Genomic DNA, 22,203 nt, shown 5'->3' with positions numbered 1-22,203 from the left:
TTTTCAAATTCCAAACCAACAAAAATGTGTATCAACAACATTTTCTTGGCATTTGTTTGAGTGATTAGTTTAGGAATGGTTATATTGGGCTAGATAAAGCCTCCACTTTGCTTCTTGTTGTATCTCCAACTATAGACACAAAGAGGTGCTCAAAAAGAATAAAATACGACAAGTGTGATACTCTTCCACTCTCCAGCAACTTTTGCTCAGGGTATTTCTGAATTGGATACAGTTTCTGTGTATTTAGCCAATATTCTGTGTATATTAGCCTATATTAATGTGTTTATCTTTTTGATATGTATTTATTCTGTCTCTTCTTGATCCTATTGAACTTTTAATCACCATGATATGCTTTTGGTGATAGATTCTTTACACATTGTGTAAAGAACCACCTGCATTCTTTGTTTTGAAGCTGGCTCCTACTATCTGCTGCTTGCAGAAAAAGGGTTTTTAGGTAAATAAGAGGTTCCTGAAGTATTTGATCTGAACAAGGATACTCAGAATGAGTAGGAAGCCAATAACAAATGGAAAAACTCAATTTCAAGGCAGAAATTTTTTAAGAACTTCATTTATCTGATCATGCCGTGTGATTAGAGATGTACCTTGTTTTTATGAAAGGAAATATGAGGATGAAATTGTGTGAAAGACTTTTAAATGCATCTGAAGATGGAGATAGCTACACACACACATCTAGGCGCAATGACATAAAATGGGATGTACAAGTACTAAAGACTGTTTGTTACACTGATCTTGTTGCTGGTTATGGTCTTACCCAGCTTGTGATATTTTGTATGTTTTGGTCTTTGGTTATAGTCTAATGCATGCTGTTGGTCTTGGTATTTGCTAAAAAAAAAAGTAAATGTAGTAATCTATGAGTTTTATTAGAGAATTTGGTGGTGTCATACAACTGGCCATTAGTTAAGGTTACTTAAAAAAACCCACTGTAAAACAGATTAAATAACCCCAGTATTACTCAAATAGGACAACAGGTCATGATATCAACCTCGAGGGAGATTATTAGTTTCTGAAAGGAGGGGTTTAAGACCTCTACTGTTTAATGTTTTCATTTAATGCCCCTTGTGCACTCAGTAAGACTGTGCTAATGAAACTTGTTGATGATATAAAATTGAAGCTATAGAGGACTGGGATGTATTTTTGGTCACTTCAGAATTGTGCTGTATAGAAAGGAAATGTAGAATGTTATTCCATACAAAATTATAATTCAGATGAGGTTTGCAGCACCATTTCAGGAAAAGGTTTTAGTCCTTGCCTAGGGTACTTGCGAGGCTGTGTATAGTTTCTATTTAGGAAATAGGTGACATAGTAATGAATTAGGAAATTTCCTTATCAGACAAAGTATTTGAATAAAATGTGATTTCTTATATGTGTCCCTGTCATGGTGATTTTTCATTGGAGTTATTTGTGATCGTGTCTAGTGCTTCCTGGTTTTTCCCGTGCTTCACTGTTGGGTGTTCAGTGACCAGAAGCATTAGATGTTGTCTCTTGGTCACTAAACATTTAGAGCCACGGGAAATGATGGTCAATTACCTACAGCTTAGAACAGGTATGAAATTATCGTCTCAATGGATCAGCTGTTCCTCAGAAAAGTGCTGAAATGTGTTTTGTAGTTATTTAGTTGCATTAGTGGTTGAGTTTGAAGCTTTTAACATGTTTTTTTCCCTAATACCTTTGGGAGATGGATAACTAAGATGCTGATATAATAATGCAATATGTCTACTGAGTGTAATTGTTTGAGAGTGAACATATACTATGGGGAAATATTGAATGGATCATGAAAGATGAAGACCATTAGTCTTTTCTTTCAACTATTAAAATAAGCTTTAGGGTGTGTTCAGCTGTGATTTATGAAAATGTTTAGACTAATACCTTCTTTGATGATGTCTGATGTAGAGAAAAATGCTGAAAAGTATCATGATAAATGCACTTTCTTTTCACTTTTGGCAGCCTCCATCTTCACCAATTAAATTTTCAAGTATTGTTGTGAGCTCTTTAGAAAGCAGAACAGCAGATGGACAGTATCATAAATGGAAAAAAATATTTTGCTTTTCTTGAGTTTTCTCACACTTTAGCTAACAGAATAGTTTCAGTTATCATTATATAAAGCAAAATATTTAGAACTTGATACTACATTTAAAACCTCTTAGAAGGATTATTTGCATATGCTCTTTTGTTTAGAATATTAGAAACTAAAGGTTTGTTTTTTTTTTTCCCACTAGAATACATTTATAATTTGTGATGAATAATATACCACATGTTCCAATTATTCTGCTTTTAATTCTGATTTCTTGAAAATTGTAATACATTGTTGCAGCTTGAGCATGGTGAGCATGATAAACATGATAAGTATGTGTTAGGCCTGGAAAAACAGATTGAGAAATCAGAGTTATAATTTCTCCCCTTCATTTGAAATTTGGAAATTTTTTTTTTGGGGGGGGGGGTGGGGGCAGAGGAGCAGGATTTAAGTTGTAAATTAAGTTTTAGTTGTTTCAGTATGTGTCTGATCAAACCTTTGTCTTACTGACTGAGAGGTAATTCTGCAACATTGAGCACCAAAAACTGCACCCCAACACTGTGTATTAAAAACCTCCTACATTCAGAAATCTGAAATTTGTTTAAGACCTATTTCCTGTTTTGAACTTTTTCCCTGCCTTGGAGTTGATGAGATTTTTTTAAAAATAACCAGAGTGGTAGAAGTACTCATGTAGATAATCAGTAAGATTATTATTTCACATAGAGCAAAGAGTAAAAAAAAACAAGGAAGTTGATGTTGATGTCCTTACATGAAAATTAACTATCTGCTGTAGAATCAGTCTTTTGTATTAGATTAGAAGATTTGAAGAGTTTAAATCAAGAGCTGTATTTGTCCTGTTCTATTTGCCTCTACATTTTCCCCAAAAGATAAGGCACACACATTTACTGCTCTAATTTTTAACTAGACTAATTTGTTCGTATGTGGTCTAAAATTAAAAAAAAATCTGCTTTCTCTGTTTGTTAAGTGATTTTGTTTTCTTCTCATCTTTCAAATGAGGGTTGCAAGCCCCAGTGACAGGTCATCTCAGTTGGTTGCTTTCCCCCGTGTCTCTTATGGGGGCCAGGCAAAACCCACCTACATGTTTAAGAGGTGTAGAATTTTGCTTAATTCAAGGTTCAACTGGATTTAAGGAATGTGCAGTACATGTTCATCTGCCATGAGCATAATTTCAATGTGTTAAAAATGTTACATTTTTAAAAAACATAGTGTGTTAATGGTGCAGTGTTTGGATTGTTAACAGATTTTTTTTTAAATGAGTAGAGATGACTGTGTGATGCTGAAGTGAGGGTTATTATTAGGAAAAATCCCTACTAGGGTTTAAGCTGCAAGAGAAATTCGTGTCTAAGGAATGAGCCTTGCCTTAATGTAAAACAGTTTTTGGCACTATCATGGTTCAAAAAGGCAAAAAGCATTCATGAACCAGAGGAAGTTCAGGATTATTACATGACATAACAAAAGAAAATGGTGGAATCCTTTGTGGGATGTTTTTGGATTTTCTGCTCCCCTTAATATGACCTTAAGTAAATGATGCTGCCCTGTTCTTTCATGCTGCCATTCATTGCTTCCTGATCTGCACACAATTAAAGCTTTGTGTGTTTGCTGATGGTGCTGTAAGTTGCTAAAGTGGAAAAGAAAGTGTATGATTTGTCTCTGAAAATGCCTCTTCCAAGTTTTGTTTTTATACAGCTAGTTTTCTCTTCTGTTTTGTCTTTACCCAGGAGTGGCAAAACTCTATACAGAAGAATGCTGGCCTGGCCTTTATTGAGCTTGTCAATGAAGGAAGGTAAGTTATAATGTTTGATAGCACCTCTGTTTAGCCTTCAGGGAGTTCTGTGCCTTGAAACTTTTTAAAAATAATTTTTCTTCTTCCTTTTTGTGTAATTTTCTTTGAGTTTTACGCGCATGGTTTCATATTCTTTAAGACTTTGGTTCAGTTCTAATTCTGAATATGGGATTTTGCAGAATCTTAATGCTCTTTAGTTTCATTAAATACTTTGCTTATCTGTGTGTCATGGATTTTCTTTCTTCCTGTCCTTGTGTACTGGTTAATGTTGAAACTATAATTTGTATTCAGCTAATCTCTTGAGAAAGGGAATTGATATTTAAAAGACATTACTGCTAGGAATTGTGAGATAAGCCTCTGTCTCAAAAATTAGATTCCAGTTTGCTCATTTATTTCTGATCTATGTCTTAAACTAGAAGGGAGGAAAGTCCCTCTAAGGAAAAACTCCTCTTAATATTACCAATTAGTTTAATGTTCTCTCCATAACTTTATATGTATATTATTGGAACTTATAGGAAATGACAGAGCAGGTGATGAGGCCATGCTCTTTGACTTGTTCGGTGTTCAGAACCATCAGTATTTTATTCATTAATATTGAATTGATTGTTGAGGCAGACTAAGAGCAGTATTTACATTTTTTCTAAAGGATTTTTTTCAAGATGTCTTAATGAGTTAGCTAAGGTGTATTATAAGAAATGCCATTTATTTAAATGTAACTTCTGTGAGTAACTTCGGCTAGTAAGAATCCAAATAGAAAATAAATTTTACGTGATTAGGACAGCTATCTAACTAAAACTGTAATAATATATCACATAAATTAATATGCTATATAAATATCTTTTTATCATTGTAGGAATGGGGAAATGGCTATTTGAGATTTTTTTTCCTTAAGATGTAGATGTTCTCAAGATACATAAAAATAATGGCCATTTTAATGGCTGCATTTCAGTTTATGGTAGGCAAAACACCATTCTGAGGCAGGAAAAACATTTTGCTACTAGTCTTGATCCCAAGGGCCAAGGTAAAGTAACAAGGGTGTTCAGTTACAGTGTTAAGATCTAGCCTATAGTTGTTTCCTATTATGTGAGGCTGACCTGTCTTGACCTTACTTACAAAATGCCTGCTATAAATTTGGCCCTTGATTAATGTTTTATTAGCATAGATAACATAGAGATCCCACACACATGTAAAGCACAATGTAAGGTTCATCTGTGTAAGATGATTATCATGGACAAATCAGTTGCTGAGACTGAGCTGTGCATGGCAGTCACCCAGTAGCTATTCAGCTCATCCAGGTCAAGCTTTCTATCAGTAAACTGTTTGGAATTGACTATTTTCTCTTCAAAACATGCAGTGCCCATCACAGACAGATGGAATCGCTCCCCCACCTCCATAAACAACATCAATAACCTAGAGTCCAGCCTGAGCCAGAGCCGTTGTCTCAGGGACAAATGATCCCTTGAAGACTAGGAAGTGTGGTTTTGGTTAGCAGAAAATGTCTGTGTAATTGTTACTTCATTTCATTTCTGACGTGTAGCAGAGTTGGGTTTTCTTTTAGGTATTTTTTTTAAAGTGGGAGCATAATGGTGAAGAGGAGAGGGGATTAATTTCTTAAAAATGGCTCCTTTCATCTGCCTCCATTTTCCTCCATTTCTATTTATAGGAGCCTTTATAGTTACTGCTGAATTAATGCTTTGTGGTTTTTCAGCATTCACTAAAATGAAACTATTATCCCTCAAATGATAGGAACTGTATTCCAGGACTCCAGAACTACTCTTTCCTTCTCTTTACGCAATTTGCACATTATTTTTCTTGCACATATGCTAACACTTGGACTAAAACATCTCAGACCTTGTATTTTATTCTATTTGCTATTTTTGTGTATTTTTGCCATAGCATTATAGTCTTAAAACTCCAAAAGCTGATGTCTTTTAATTGAAACTTAAGAAAATATCTGAATGATACTGATTTAGACTTTAACTTCATAATTATATAATAAAAGCTGAATTTTAAGTTGTTTCTAAAAGTGCACAAGAAAATATGTCAAAGTAGTTGTAGAAAGGATAGAACTGGTTCAGCACATAGGGAAGGATGTCTGTAGGGTGCCATGAGAGAGAGTTACAACAAATAAAATCAAGGACTGGAAGAACTGCCTAAGATTTGTGGAATCACAGAATTGCTATTGTCTGCTGCCTTGGTGGGGGGGATTTGGTCACCCTATAATCTTTGTAAACCAGAGTTTTATTCCCAGTTTTTATTACTAGATTTTTTGGACTAATGAAGCTATAGGATATTCCAGCTTGAGGTGTGTTCTACTGGTTTGTTTTTTTTTTTTTTTTCTATTGGGCAAATAAGATAACTGAAAAATCTTTCTGGAAGAAGTCTAAAAGGGGAGATGTAAATCTCTCTTCTACTTGCTTTCAAATGTATTTCTTCCTTTTATGTGTAAGGTATGAATGTACCTCTCTCTCTCTCGCAGCGGTTGGAAGTTTTAGATTTAGGCTTGCCGTGTTTTGGCTAGGATTCCCTGGACAGAAATATGTGCAGAAAGTTTGCCTCTGGGACTCGTAAGATCTGCAGCGTGTGTGCTGCATTTGGAATGTGTTGGTCTGAATTTCTTCACGTTCACAAGTAACCAATGTGTTCCACAGAAAAGATGGTCCCTGCCTTTCCAGGTAGAACACACCCACTTCATGTGTACAGCAGAATTGATTAGTTTGTGGCCAGTGAAATTTTGCATCTTGAGCTGAAAGAAAATCTCTGAACAGGAGGCTGGTGTGTGGAAACACAGAACTGTAATGCTGCCTTAAACTGAAATACACAACTGAAGTCCTGAAGGCCAGGTTGCAAGCATAGTAAAAAGAAAAAGCCAGTGTAGAAATCCAGGAAGCTATAGAATGTAAGGTAAAGGAGCAGGTATTGAAGAATAACCTCTTTCTGTCCAGTAAAAGATACATCCATTTCAGTATATTGCTACATTTAACATTAATCTGGTTTTAATAAAAAGTAGTAAGTATTGTTCTCTGTTATTGTAGTGTCTGGGAACACTATTAATGCTCTTTGAAACCTTGTTAAAAAGGTGCCTATACCCACGGCTCCTCCACGTACTGAGCCATCTGTGCAGCAGAAGGATAGCTTGTGAAATGTTTTCCTTAGCCTGCTGAACTTCTGTCAGTCTGGATTCCATTCTTTGTGCTTGCCTTTCACCTTTGTGTCCTCCCTTTAGGGAGAGTCTGTTTTGGAGCCTGAACCTGAGAACTTAGTGGTGAGGGAATTTTTTTCACCAGAACCATCCTTTAGGTGGGATCTAGTTCACTGCCATGGCCAGGCCTCTCCTCTGGGGACTTCTGAGGTGCCCAGACTGATTCCTTTTTTGCACCCTGGAACTAATAATGTTTCCTCCTTGTGCACAAGATGGTGAAGCTATTGTTTATGAACTAAAACAAGCTCAGCTTTGTTTTATTTCCTTGCATGTACAAATGCCTCTTTTCCTAGAGCCTGATTTCCTGCAGTTGACTAGTTAGCAAGCAGCTCCTGTGCTGTGTGAAGGTTAAAACCCTCTGCTGTCGCTGTGATTCATTAGCACACTTTAGTGTGAAGCATCTCTTATGCTGGATCTTGTTTTCTGTATCAGTCAGGGCACTAACAAATGTACTCGAGCTTGAGACCAGGCATGACAGTTATTATCCCCTTTGGGGTGATAATGGGTTTGGCATGGCAGGGGTTGAGGGATCAGTCTCCTAAGCATGCTGCAGCAATTATTCTTTCCAATTTTCAGTTGAAGAGACTCTTGAAGATGCTTGATTTTAATTTTCTCAAGCACAGTTTTCTTGACCATCTGAAGAATTACAGAACAGTGTTCTATGTTTACATTTTTATTTTCTTGCAAATGAATATTCACTAAAAAAAGTCACAAAATGTTTGGTTTAAAGACAATCTCATTAAACTAGCAGAATCCATGTATAATTTTCTCTCCTTACCTTTGCTTTTTCAAATGCTTATTCAAACAAGGCAGCCCAAAACATAAGAATTAATAAGTATGTCCATGTTTGTTTCTCTGTAGCTTTTTTTTATTGCCCTATTCTTTGTTTTCTAATGAGGAATGAAGTCTAATCAAAATTCTCCCCTCTGTATCAGAGCATTTTCTAATGTGTCTTTCATTGTAGTTGAAAACAGCTTTTTTTTCCTTTTCCCAAAGGAATCTTGCAAGGGATTTTGTGCTCCCTTGGATTTAAAACTATTATTTTTGGGACACTATACCCTTCTATTAAAAATATTTATTGGAATGATACAATTAATTCAAAAGTTATAGGGAGAAGAAGGAAGGCAAACAGAATGCAAATTTAACATCCTTAGCATATAAAAACTCCATCAACGAACCAAAAAAAAAGTCCCAAACCTCTCCAGAAACAACCAAATGCAACTGGTATTATATGCTCTCAATACATAAGATCTAATAGTATAAAATCTGGAATGCTGTAATCATCTATATTTCTATAGCTGAGGGAGGTGGGGAGGAATTTAAGAACTGTACTAACAAAATTTAAACATATGTCACCTGCTGTTCCTTGTCTTAAATTGTATCTATTGCTTTTGACTGATCATGGATGCAAATATTTTTAATATTGAAATACTTGGCTATCAAGCTGGCTGGCCAATTACTTGGGTGCTTTCTGAATGGAAAATAGGGGACAGATGTAGGCTGCCCCATTCAATTGTCTCTCACTCGCAACGCTGCGGTCACTCTCAAGGAATGAATGTTGGAGGGTTGTGTTGCCATAGGAGCAGCTACTGTGATGGAAAAACAGTTAGAAAAATACAGCTATTAATGAAAAAATGGATGATAACTGACAGACTTTGTGCATAATTGACCAAAAAAGGCTCTGGAGAAAAATGATAAATGCAGTCTGGTCCGAAGTAGAATTGATTACTGCCAGTCTGCTCCCCATGCTGCAGCCTCCTTGTCCTGAGATTCTGATGACATAGAACCTGCGCCTCAGTCTTGTTCTGTAAGAAAAAAGACATGTTTTCCACATTTCCTTGCTTTTTGATTTTTAACAACCCTTTCTGTTGAAGTAGTATGTTTTGTAAAAGAGACTTTTGATGATTTATTTTCTGAGTCTTGATGTTATTGTTTTGGTTTGTTTAAAAGAAAAGAAAAAGCAACTTTATTAATGTGAGAATTTGAATACATAAGATCATTAGGCTAGACTTAAAGCAGCATTTTAAATGTGCTGAAAATTAGGAATTATAGCCTGCATGTGTTTCAGAGCCAGATAAGTTGACTTGGGTGGGGTTCTTGATGCAACCTAATTTTTTTGTTCATGTGTGTGCACTAAGGTATACTGTGATGTACACAACCATTTTTAAAACAGTTCTTTATTTCACTGAGTTTTGAAGGGTATGCATGTGGCAAAGGTAGGTTTTGCTTGTGAGAATACATAATTAATTTTCTGGATCTATGAAAAAGGAAATTCATAAACCACTTTTGAGTGCCTGGGAGTTCTGAAATGCTTTTTTTTAATATAGAATTTTTTTGATAACATCAGCTTCTAAAAAAATTAATTATTGCAAGAGTAACAAGAAGGTGTCTGTGCTGTATTGTGTGCATACATGTACTGTACTATTGCCATCTGATGGGACATTTTCAGAAATCATCTCCAATAGTACTGTGCAGTGGCTCTGAAATCTGAACACAACAATTTTCAATGGGCTCTGCCATTTCCTAAGAGGCTCTCCTAGATAGAAAATACTGGATTTTCCCTCAGCTGCCTTTTCAAAGATCTATTTCATTTAATGCTAAGGCGTGTCCAAGTCAGCATTTTGGCGAGTCTGCACAGCTTTGGGGTGCTTTTATTTTCCCCTGGTTTTTTGTTTTGTTGTGTTTGTTTGTGGGTTTTTTCCTCCTATTTTAAGTCAATAAATTTGTTCAAACTTTGGTCTTTAAGACTTTATGGACTAACTATATTTTTTGAGAATTCAGTAGAGTACATGTAAAGGATCTGTGTTCCACAAAGCAATTGTAAAATGCCCTTGCAACAGTAATTCCACTACTTAGCACATTGAGCAGTCAGATCCCATAGAAGTCCATGTGTATCCATGTAGAACATACCCCCTTTTGAAGTCAGAGAATCTCCTGCATGCCAGGTTTATGAGGAAGGAGTTCAAGTAGGAGTGGTTACCTTGCTTGACTGTCTCAGAGTTCTCTGTTGTGGAGCCCCTGGAACTTACTGTCTCTCCCTGCAGTACTTTGTGATAGATTTGTGCCTAAATGTTAGTGCCACCTAAGAAGCTTTTCCCATACTTTGACTAAAACTGAATCTCTCAGGAAGGTGAAGTGTAAATCAGCACTTGCAACACTATTTTGGTGTTTAATAGTACTGAAAAAATCAGCAGATATATGAGATAATATAAGGCAAGCATGATCTGTGGACCTTGATACAGGGATTATGAAGTATCAGCAAGAAGGAAGTTATTAGACTTGAGATTATCTTTAAGCTTGGATGTGCATACTTTGAAAAAGACAAAAAATTCAATCTATCTATGTACTCAAAGAGAGGAAAAGCTGTCATTTTTCTGTAAAAAAAGGTATTTAATTTGTTTTAGATGAAATTTTTATTTAACCAAAAAAGAACTAATGTAATCTAGCTGCTGGGAAAAAAAAAAAAAAAACAATGAGGACAAAAGCACACAAATGGTTAGGGAATTTTTGTTTGTGTTTTTTTTTGTCTTTGTTTTAATTGACAGTAATTGCCTTATTATAAAAATACTTTATGGGAGAATATGGTATAAAATATCTTTTTGGTCTGACTCAGGCTGCCCAGAGCAGCTGTGGATGCCCCATCCCTGGAAGTGTTCAAGGCCAGGCTAGATGGGGTTCTGAGCAACATGGTCTAGTGGAAGGTGTCCCTGCCCATGGCATGGGCTTGGAGATGATCCTTAAGGTCCCTTCCAACTGAAACCAATTTATGATTCTGTAAGTTTCAAGTCGTTTAAAAAAAAAAAAAAAAGGGCAGTTACAGACTGGATGGAGTAAATGAAATTGTTTTCAGGAAGACATTCATGATCAGTTTGCATGGGAGGCCAGAGCAGGAACAAGCAAGGATCCTTTAAATCCATGAAGTACCACTTACTGTCTTAGTGAGGAGAATCAGATGTTTCTAGATATTTTTTTCTTAAGAAGAAAGCCTTTGTTTCTCAAAGTTACCTGATCTAAGTAATTAAGTTTATAGGCTCTCCCACATGTACAAAATGTGTTGTGTATAGTTTGGAGTTGAGCTAATTTTTCAGCAAGAGTCCTTGCCTCAGCAGTGGTCTGCTCACCTGGAAACAGTTTTTTTATTGACAGCAGTGAGCTACACTTAACAAATTTCTGTTCAACATTTTGTTTCCCTTAAATGGATAACTAGCCACTGCCAAGGTTCCCAAAATTTGTCTTTAGTAGGTGATTAAAACTTCATTTTAAACATATAAGCAGAGGTGTGTTCATTTATACAGGTGCTCATATTTGACTTTGATTTTTAATGATGGCTTATATCATGCCATAATTACATTTATGTAAGTATATATATATTTTTTTCTTTGCAAAGTTCCATATTTAAGTGGTAAATTCAAAATAGAAATCTGAGTGGTATGCTATGTATGTGGACACTGTTTTCATAAAGGAACTCCACACTGCCCTAGATGATAGCAGCTTAGAATGTTTGTTATAAGAAAGCTAATCCAAGCATATGCAGTGTTTGGAAAAGGTTGAACTGAAAAGAAAGATTAAAATTTAATGTTCTTGAATATAAAAAAAAAAAAGAGAAAAAAAGGAAAAAAAAAAAAAAGAAAAATCATGTCTCAGTTTCATCTACCTGGCATACTCCTGTGCAGAGTATCATAGAGAAAGTGAGGAAAGTGTATGGGATTAGTAAGGAGAGTTGGAGGTGACAGAAGAAACAACTGATCCATAGGAGACCAAGCTCTTCCTGGAGCTTGAAGTGTATGTGTTTTCACTAGGTACACTTCTGGTCTGTTGGAACAACGTTGTTCCTGTGTGAGAGAACGTAGTTCTTTGCTTTGTTTGGAATGCATCCATCCTTTCTGGACATGAATAGCAGGTGCTGGGCTGCTTACTAACCAGTTATGTAACATGTTTGCCAGATAAAAAGGAAAACTACGTTGTAAAGACAATTATTATATAGCGTGATTTCATAAACAGGTGAAAGAAAAGTTATTAATATAAAATTAATATAATTAGTGTTAATATATATAATGTATAATTAGTGTTAGATTAAAAGTAGAACTTTTAGAGGACAGCTGGTACTTTTCAAAGTCTGATCAAGCTAGCAGAAGTTACTGGTATTGACAAACTCAGGGAAAATAATGGAATGCTGTCCAACTGTGTTACATGTGACTTGTAATACATGATATCATAGTACGTGAGCATTTGTGATCCCCTTAATTTTTTGAACAGTTCTTAGTTCAATAAAAAAGAGTTTATTTAAATGCTTATGTGTCAGATTTGAATGTGCTACTGGAGATCATGGAGAAAGAGTCAAATGCTTGGAATCTGCCCAGACTACGCAATTGCTTATACAGTTCCTTGTTGCTGGTTTGTCACTAATGCATGCAGATAAACTGGCAGAATTGTATGTTTGTTGCTCAATAGCTACATCTATTCTAACAGAGACTAAAAAGAAGAAAAAAAAAAAAGGAATTGTAACGTGGTTTCAAACTAGTGGCTTTTGTACAAGCCTCCCCAAACAGGAGGTGAAGTCACATCTCAAACAGTGAATTGTGCATATTTCTTATTTCAAGACTTCATCCATGGGGAGAGAGTAATCCACCAGCTTGGCTGGTTCCTGAGCTCATGGCCTCAAGTGGCTGCTGTGCTGCAGTTTTCTGGAATGAGAGGGGCAGTGAACAAAGAGCTTCAGGTGTTGTTCTGCCTTGCAGGCATGTGACCTGCAAATCTCCTGCAAGTATGGAATTCTGAAAGCATAGGAAAAGAGATAGCAAAGTGTCACTCTTTCAAACATACAGTAAGAGACAGGTGGATCCTTATTTCAGATAAATAAGTTATTGGGGTTAAGATTAACATTGTCTGCATTAGAAGACATCCTGCATAATAAATCCTATGGTTGTAAAGAAAGCCTTTCAATACACTCTGAACTTGTTGAAATGTACTTTAGTTTATATGTGCAAGGAAAGCAAATGATTTTACATTCTGCTACTCTTTTTTTCTACAACTGGAAACCTTACAAAAAAAAAAAAAGATTTAATAACAGATATTTTAAAGAATTATCATTAGAGCATGTAATTTATCTGGTGTATCTTTGAGTGATCCTGTGGAAATATGCACCTTCTAAAACAGTGACTTGTGTATGGCCAATTTCAACTTTATGAATCCCAATGTAACTAATTAAAAAGGAAATGTTTTTAGTAACAATATGTGAACTCAGAGAATAATTGGGTTGTAATTCAATCTGTCAGCTCTGCTGCCATTCATAAACTCAGGGTTTATGAAGGCCTCAGAAATCTCAGTTTGAATTACAGCTTTATTCTGTACATAACCTGTAACAATGTGTATCTTAGCATTTCATTTGTGAGACTGAGAATGTTTTATAATCCTGAAAATATTACTTAAATGTATACTTACCGTAAAATTTCAATCTTGCATTTGGAGGAAAAACTGTATTGCATTACATTTTCTTTTAATTTACATTTTACATCAGTTATGTTAGAACTTTAACTGTGTATGTTTATATGCAAAAACTGCTTACTTTATATGGTGGTGGATGTGAAAGATTTTTTTTTTATATGTATCTCTATTTCAGGTAAAACAAATGACTGTCTGGAGTGTTTACATTTTGTTTAATATTTACTTTGGTTTACTGTAGAAATACTATTTTACTAGTTGCTAGAGAATTACCCTCCAACCTTATTTATACTATTTTCTTAGCACAATAAAGTCAGTCATAAGAGCCCAACATATTTGCATATATATACACTGTATTTCCAGATTTTTATTTTTGGACTTCATTCTCCTAAGGCAGTTATTATATCTTCTCTGTCCTCAGGTTGCTGAGTCAAACCATGAAGGAGCATCTGGTACGAGTGGCTAATGAAGCAGAATTTATCCTGAGCAGACAGAGGGCAGAGGATATTAACCGCCATGCTGAATTTGAGGTAAGAAAGGAAATCTTGTGTCTAAAAAGCAAAACACAAAAGCATAACCATTCCACTGTGTTTAAGGATTCCAGGCGGTGATATGAGCTTTGCAGGCCTCAGGAGATTCTACTCTGAAAGGTGCTTTGCAGTCATAGGGTGATTTGATAAGTTTGCCACTAACTTTGATGGAAAAAACAGGCTGAGCAGAGCAGCTCAGAACTTGTTGAAATCTGCACACCATAGACTGTAGGGGAAAGAATTTTATCAAACCAATGCTGCTCTTTTCCATTTAGCATATATCACTGTATGTGTTAAGGCTGCTTAGCATCATAGTCACAATACAGGTCTGAAAAAACCACTTTGCTAAAGATAAGTGGTAACAGGCTGTGAAGTGCAAAATGAGAAATTACTTTCTTTTATCGTTTTGTATCATCTGCTATTTAACTAATCCCTCTCTAAACCCATTCTCCCTGTGTTTTACATGCCTCAATGTGGTTTAAGTATGTTTTCATATTTTCACCGCACTTAAGGGAAGCTAAAGTGAAATTATGGTCCCTGTTTTTGTAATAAACTTGTATTACTTCAAAAATACAAGCCTGTTTTCTGAGTCACTTTGGTCATACCTCCAATTTAGGGTCTTGGTTACATTATATATCAGCTTTCCCTGTGCTTTAATTATTGGGTAAATGAAAATGAAGCTAAATCTCTCTCAATTCACTAATATTCTACTTAAAGAGTACTTTGTCTTTCTTCTGACATGTGATATTACTTGTGGTTTTGTTTTTAAAATGAAGCATTAAGAGATTGAAGGCACATTTGTGCTTAACGCATTTCTAAACTGTTTTCCTCTTAAATCTTTACTTGAAAAAATACTCCCCAAAGATGAAAGCATATTTGTCTTAGACAGTGCTTATGTTCTAAAGGTCATCTGTGTTGGCCCCGGGATTCAAGCTGTGCGTTGTCTAATAACATATCTGCACTTCATCTAGAGCTAGTTACCCCCTCCTGCAAACAGAGATGTTGGAAGGTATCTACAGTACCGTTCTGCAATGGTGAAATAGCAGGCATGTTTCATTTATTACATCAAGGGTTTGGCGACAGTCCTGTGGAGATGAAAAGTGCATCCTTTTGCTCCGTTGCTTGATAATCATTGGACTGGGACATGCTTGACATCTTTTCCTCTGGATTTATGCAGAAGCTCCATGCATGACATGGTGTTATTGATTAGATGAACAGTCCACTTTTTCCCTTCAGATGCAAACTATTTGCAAAGATGGGGGTGTATATGTAGGAAACATGAGAGAAATGGAGGATTCTGTTGTATAAATACAGGCTGTCTGTGAATACAGTTGTTCAGTGACAGCTGCACTCTTAGTCCTAGTTCAGCCTCAAGATATCTTTTATGGTGTCTGGAAGAAATTTAAACAGAGCATCAACTTACATTTTTAATATAGGTCTGGGTTCTGCTGTGACAAGTCTCTAGGATGAGAGTTGGCTGATGTTTTAGACTGATGCTGGTTTGAATCTGTCCTGTCTCAGCGGTGGTGGCTCAAGAGGTTTAACTCATCAGGTGGAACTTAAATGGAAAATGGTGTACTCAAATATCAGCAGTCTGTTTATCCAGTTTAGTTTTGTTTGGGTGTTGGAAAGACTTTGATCCAGCATGACTTCCACAGGTGTAGAAACTACGGATATACAATTATTGGATTCTACCAAATGTGTAAAGAACCCGATGTCTGTGGCAGACTTCAGTCAGTGTTGTGTTCCTTTGGGAAAGAGGAACCACTAGTCATATCCATCTGAGTCTGTAGGTACCATGTTAACAGTCAGAAATTCTGATGTTCCATGTTCCATCCATGTCTTAAGATGTGATAGCTGAAGAAAGTGAGCAGAGGAGTGAGCCTATAAGATTTAGCCCAGGAAAATTATGAATATGAAAATGTGGGTTTGATCACATTTAGAAGTGTTTTGTGCTTCTGGTAATTACTAGTTGCAGTTTGCTCTATGTTGCAAGGACAGTTTAAAAGGAAAAGGAAAATTGTCTTTCATTTTTTAAAACTGAAGTCTGGTATTTGGAACAGGAGGCAGGAGAAATGGGAAATTCAGGCAAGCTTCATAATGAAGCTCTCTAGTTCTGTATAATTGTATATATTCAGTTATAAAAAGGGTAAGAATGGTCATTGTAAGAGGATGGAAAAGCCTAGGAAAATAGGTAATACAGGAAAGGCACTGCTGTGCTGAAAACTGCATCTTAGAAATGTGATGCAAGAAATTATTTGATAGGTGATAGTTTAAAAGTTGCATGGGGTGCCACTCCTGTTTGGTTCTTAATTCATTACAAGTACAGGAGAGGTGTTTTCCTTCCTGAAGTGGTTTGAGAAATGTCCACCTATCAAATTTTTCCCATCCAGGAGGAGACAGAGAAGCAGCAGCAAATGCAGCACGTGTGAACTTTGCTGTATAAGCTCTGGTTGGGCTTTGCTCTGTCTCTGTGTGGTGGGGCCATGCATTGGTAAGAACATGGAGAGGAACCCTTTCCATAAGGTGGCATGACCGAAAGTATGGGAAGAGTCTCCAAAGCAAGGATAGGGGCTTGTTTTCTTTTTTTAGGCTTGTTGTTCTAGTTTGTGCTGTAACTTTGGATATGCAGTAAACCTCGAGTGCTTCAGGGAGATAGATTTAAACTGAAAGGAATAGAAAAAAAAAAACCAACATTTTCTATTCTACTTGTACCTTCTCATGGCAATTTTCTTTCTTTCAGAAGCTTAGAGTGTCTTTTCACTGCTACCTGTATAAGGAGTAGCTCCATCTATGCATTTAGACATATGGGGAGGTAACCAGGAAACCTGAGACAAACTCATTTTACAGTGTGATTGAACCTCAGAGAAGCCTGATGAAGGAATATTCTACTCATTTCTGTAATGAGGTAGCAATGAAACACACATTTTTTGCAGTGAATGTGAGAATGTGAGCATTTCTAACATATGCCTTACATTTCTACGTATACCTTAAATTTTCTCTATTGTCCCTCAGATTTATATGTACATGCCTCTTAGGTATTTTTCAAAATCTCACCCTCTGTGTTTGGCAGAGTTTAAAATCCCGAAGAAGAACCCCTTAATGGTAGTTTCATGCTGCCACCCAGATTGTTTTCTAGAAATGACCTTGAAAAATATGGTGATACTCACTGTGTCTTAGATTATCTGTGCAGACTGCTGTGGAGTCAGGCCTATGGGAATAATTTGATTTGGTGTGAGGAGGAGGGAATTTTCTACTCTAATTGACTTTATTTTATAATTTATGACAGAAGTGCCCATTGCCTTGGCTATGCCTCCTGTCTTATATAAATCTCTTGATGTACTTCTGGGTGAATGTACATATTTATAGAATTCTAAATAAGTAAACCTGCAAGGCTGTTAGGCATGAACTGTTCAGTGTTTCATCTTTCTAGTGAAGCTTTAGTTTGCTCTTGGATGACACTACTGGATTTAGGCAAAAATCTGGGGTACCAAGTCTCAATGCTTGAGTAAAGTATTTTTGATGACTGCTCCATCCAGGAACATGGTTTCTTCTTTTGCTGTTTGTTTGTTTTGTCCTGTTTTTGGTGATTTGATTTTTTTTTTGCATGGAAGATTCACATGAAAACTTAGGAAAAAGGGGGAAAATGTGCAATACAAAACTATTCATAATGTTGCATGTTATGGTGTGTGTAGCAGAGCAGTGGAGAGTGCCACACAATAATTTTCAGAAAACTTTCTATAATGGCTGGACAAGGATTCTTCATTCTGAGGAAAACAAACCCCTTGATACTTTTTCAGTAAAATGTTACTGCTACTCTAATTGGCAGAATAACCTGCCTCCTCAGAGTGTCATTTTTGAAAAATTGTGTGGTGTCATCCACTTGAATTTTGATCTTATTTTTTTCAAATTCTTGTCATCCATAGAAATAGAAAGTGCTGGCATTCTTGTTATTGGCTGTTTCTGTTGATTAACTGAGAATTTCACATGACTTTCCCTTTGCGTTTGTTATAAATCATGCTAGGCAGCTAACTTCTCTGCATGATTTCTCTTCAATAATTAAATCTAGCATTTCCAGCTGCTGTAAAATTTGTTGCCCTTTTGTGTTCAGTTATGTTTTTTCATGCGGAAGACTTGGACTTCCTCACAGTTTTAATTCTTATTCAGTGTCAATTTACAGGCTATGGTAATAAACAGAATGTTTTACTTCATGGCTCCTGCTGGGAAACGAATCTTATAACTGGTTTTGCCTTGACAGAGGTAGGATACAAGGCTAGGCAAGCGTTCCAATATGACTTGGATGGAGCTGTTTGCTTTTTGTTTCCTTGGCAGAAGGCAAAATCCAGTGCTTCCCTTGATGCATAATCTTCTGTATTCCAGATCTTTTCCCCTTTGGTGCAGTAAGCATTAAATATTGGAATACGTTATTTGTATCAGAGGAGGTGACTAAAAATTACTGCAAGTCAATTCTGGCAGAATAAGTCAAAGGGAAGGCTTGAGAGCCCTTGAAAGAATTCTGGAAAGGTATTTGAGGTTTTTGTAGTTTCTGTGGATGATTGTTGCTTCTATATGTAACAAGAAGTTACTGTGGGAAAGAAGGTTTTAATCCTTGACTGGGTCCATATTCTCCACAGTTTACCAGTGGTTTAAACAAAAGCTGCTTTGTTATAGAACCTGTGCATCAATAAATGCTTCTGTGACACTTAGAACTTCCTTTTATATTCAATATTTTCTGGCACACTTAATAGTAATGTCCTTATTTATTAAAACAAAAGATTTTGTAGTGATTTCAGGGGGAATTCTCTCTTTTAGAGTGAGTCAGCAGCAATGATTCTCCACAGAACACATGGAGATAAAGGATAGTGCAAGCTGTAGGAATGCACCCAAAACTTGTTGTCATTAAGACTGAAAAAATATAATGGGGCAACATGAATGAAGTTAAATGTTCCCTCATGGAAAAAAAAGGCTTTACACAAATTGTTATGAATGGGCTTGACCTTCTCAATTTTAAATTTTAAATAAATATTGCCCTTTGCAACGTTCAGGTGTTACAGCACCATCTGTTTGTCGGTAGTAGGAAGAAAAAAATGGACTTTTCTTTCCAAACATATTCTTGAGGTATTATAAATGCTTCACAAAGTGCTGAGCATAGCAGAATATTTTTTTTTCCCCATGGGAAGATTAACCAATTTTGTTCTGCTGCAATATGCTGGCAAGTCCCAAACTAGGAGACTAAATTTCTTTTATTCCTGAGGTGGCAACTTTTGGGGTTATCTCATGTGAAATGAATGAGACTAAGTGTAATTTGAAAAAAAATATCATGGAAGGTCATGCACAGTGTTTTACAATGTTTGAGATTTCAACTTTTTCTGTCCTTTCTCTCTTCTTTTACATATTTAACACATCTACTTATTTTTCTCTTCCTGGGAATGATAAACTTCCTTTTTGAATCTCTTTATCCCCTCTTGTAAGTAGTGTTACAGATTATTATATTCACTAGAAATTACCAATAAGCTTAAATAATCTACTCTTCATAGGTCTTTGAACTTTTGCTGTGGGAATACATCTGAACTCCTCATAAGATGTTACTATCTGCCCTACCTCATCCTGCCTTTCTTTAAATATCTTTTTTGCATTCAGATTTGATGAGCTGGATCTTTCTTTTCTATGTCTTGAGTGGCTTGTTGAAAGCAATCTAATGAAGCCTGACTCCCTGTACAAAGGCAATGATAATTCTTGCCAGTGTGTTTATTCCTTTGCTTGTTTTCTGCTTTAAACACTGCTCCAAGTTTGCCTTTTAGAAATTTCAGACTTATTGCCATGTTGCTCCCTGCAGTCCTCCAGAGTCCATTTGGCATATTTCCTGTGGCACTCAGGCAGTTTGAACAAGAACAATGCAGCTGAAAGCTGTGCTCATCGCTGAGTTATTCTGGATCACCTGAGTGGACATTGCCTGCTCCCAGCAGTTGTTCTCATCCCACTTTTCTTTTATAAAATCTCTGTTCTGGAGTGGTCATGTGTTCCAGGACTGCTTTTTACCCTTTGATCTTTCTGTTAGCTCTACAGAGACACCTTAATGGGCTTCCACCTCCTGATTTGTTTGAAAAATAATTTATTTGAAAAATAATTTACGGCTTTATGCAATTGTTCCTCCATCTCTTTTGACCTGCTTCATTCTGTTTTTAAAACTATCATGAAATAGTTAACATGTTTTTCTGTTTTCCTTCTTTGGGGAGGCTTACTGAAGAATGCCGTTTTCTTTCTACAGTTTAACCATTCCAGCTTTTTGTTTGTTTGTTTTTAAAAAAGCCTTCTTTTGGATGGCATATGTTTCCTTTGAATCCCTAATATTGTATCTTTTTATACTGATCTCGTGTAGTCTATTAAAACATTTTCCATGTTTTTCTGCATCTTTTTATATTTATAATATGAAAATTAAGCTAGCCAGGTAAGAAATTTTTTGCTCCAAATGAGATGTTCCCATCAGAAATGTTGTTGTTCATGAAAAATAAATCTGTATTGTTTACCTTATTTATTATTAATGTACAGACTTTTATGGTAGCTCATGTCAGGTAATGATTCTTAAATAATCCAGACTGAAGTAATACAGTGTAAATAGAATGCAATTTTCTAGCACTAACTAAGCAAATATCCTGTTTGTGCTTGATTGGATATTTTATTCTAAAATTTCTGTCCAACAATAACTTGTATTGCTTACATACCATTTTAAGAACGGTGTTAGGAATTGTTCAGCTTTGAATAAAAAGCACTGGTGATAGTACACATCTCTCCTATGTGTTTTATTGTAACTCAGTTTGATCTAAATGAGAAAGACATTACATTAAAATAATTCTGATACTGGAGCTGACAAGGTCACAGAAGATCTTCAGGGTCTATATACCTGAAGGTGTTTTTTCTCAGTATTTCAGCTGGTAGGTTGGACTTAAATACTCATTTATAAACTTGAACTTACTTTTATTTTCATTTAGCATTATTTCTTTCCTGTTATGTGTTTATTATCTTTGGGCTTCACTGTCAAGCCTATTATCCTATGTCAAACAGTGCATTCTTAAAGAAGAGCTTATTGAAAGCGAAAATGCTGTCACACTCTCGCAGAATACACTCCCACTCTTCTGCAATTTGAAGTGATTCTTGGGTTGTAAAATGGCTTTTCCCTGGTAGTGAGTCAGGTTGGATGAGGAGACATGGATCACAACCAGTATTTCCTAGAGCACCTTCTGTTCATTACACTGTTGTAATTAATAGAATAAAGCTGTTGCTGATAATGGCTGATGACTACACTCAATGCTTACAGTTGGGAGGCAGACTCCAACAAATGTAATGAAGAATTAATTCTAATAGCTGCCAAATCATGGCAGAAAGGAGTAAAGATAAAGATGAATGCACTGGACATAATTTTATATCTAAAATTAGATTATTTTCTGTGTTTTATTATCTAACGTGAAGCTCCTGTGCTGTGTTATTATTACAATGACTTGGTCTTACAAATTTCCCCTCCAGTTCCTCACATCTCTTTTGTGACTAAATGGTTCTGAGTAGCTGAGTGTCAGCAAGGAGCTCTCTCAATTCATTATTCGCTCAATGTGCAGACTGTTTTTACGTATATGTTGGAGAGTCTGAAACAAACTGACAGTAATTCTACAGTTAATGTTAGTTTGATCAGGCTCTTATCTCATATTTTCTCTCCTCTCCTTCTGGAATTAGTTCTACTAATTCTTGTCATATACCCTTTCTTTGGCTGCTTTTTCTTTTATTTTGCTTTTGTGATGTTGGTCTAGATAAGTGAGGATACCTTCCCAAAATGTGACTTTTAAAATCAAAGTAGTTTGTTCATGTGATTGGAGGATTTGTGCTTACTGATGTTTTAAGAGCTTTGATGGAAAAAAAAGAAATTAGAGTATTCTTCTGTTGTCGTTATTTCCCAATTTCACATTTCCACTGAAGGTGAAAATATAAATATCAAAACCATTCTGAAAAAAAGTGTTCATTACACCATGATAATTTAGTTTATGTGTGCCTACAGTAACCCAAAACTGCTTTGTTTTTCTGTTAAAACAGACTAGGGAATTGAAGAGTTTTTAATAGCATTAACTTTCAGATGCAATGTTTTCAACTAGTCTTTATAGTTCCAGAATTAGTGGAAATATTTATATCTTTCAGATTCTTCCATCAA

General features: G+C 35.9%; 1 protein-coding gene across 1 annotated transcript in view; it reads left to right on the top strand.

The window, feature by feature from the left end:
* LRBA (LPS responsive beige-like anchor protein) overlaps positions 1-22,203 on the top strand; it is a 365,752-nt gene that overhangs the window by 115,809 nt on the left and 227,740 nt on the right. The window contains exons 34-35 of the mRNA XM_053939908.1: positions 3,772-3,836; positions 13,901-14,009. Coding sequence (XP_053795883.1) covers positions 3,772-3,836; positions 13,901-14,009 — 174 coding nt within the window. The remainder of the gene's footprint in view (positions 1-3,771; positions 3,837-13,900; positions 14,010-22,203) is intronic.

The sequence above is a fragment of the Vidua chalybeata genome, chromosome 4 (genome assembly GCF_026979565.1).
Source record: "Vidua chalybeata isolate OUT-0048 chromosome 4, bVidCha1 merged haplotype, whole genome shotgun sequence".
NCBI lineage: Eukaryota > Metazoa > Chordata > Aves > Passeriformes > Viduidae > Vidua > Vidua chalybeata.
The sequence above is the reverse complement of the archived record's forward strand: the minus strand, read 5'-3'. Positions and strand labels throughout refer to the sequence as shown.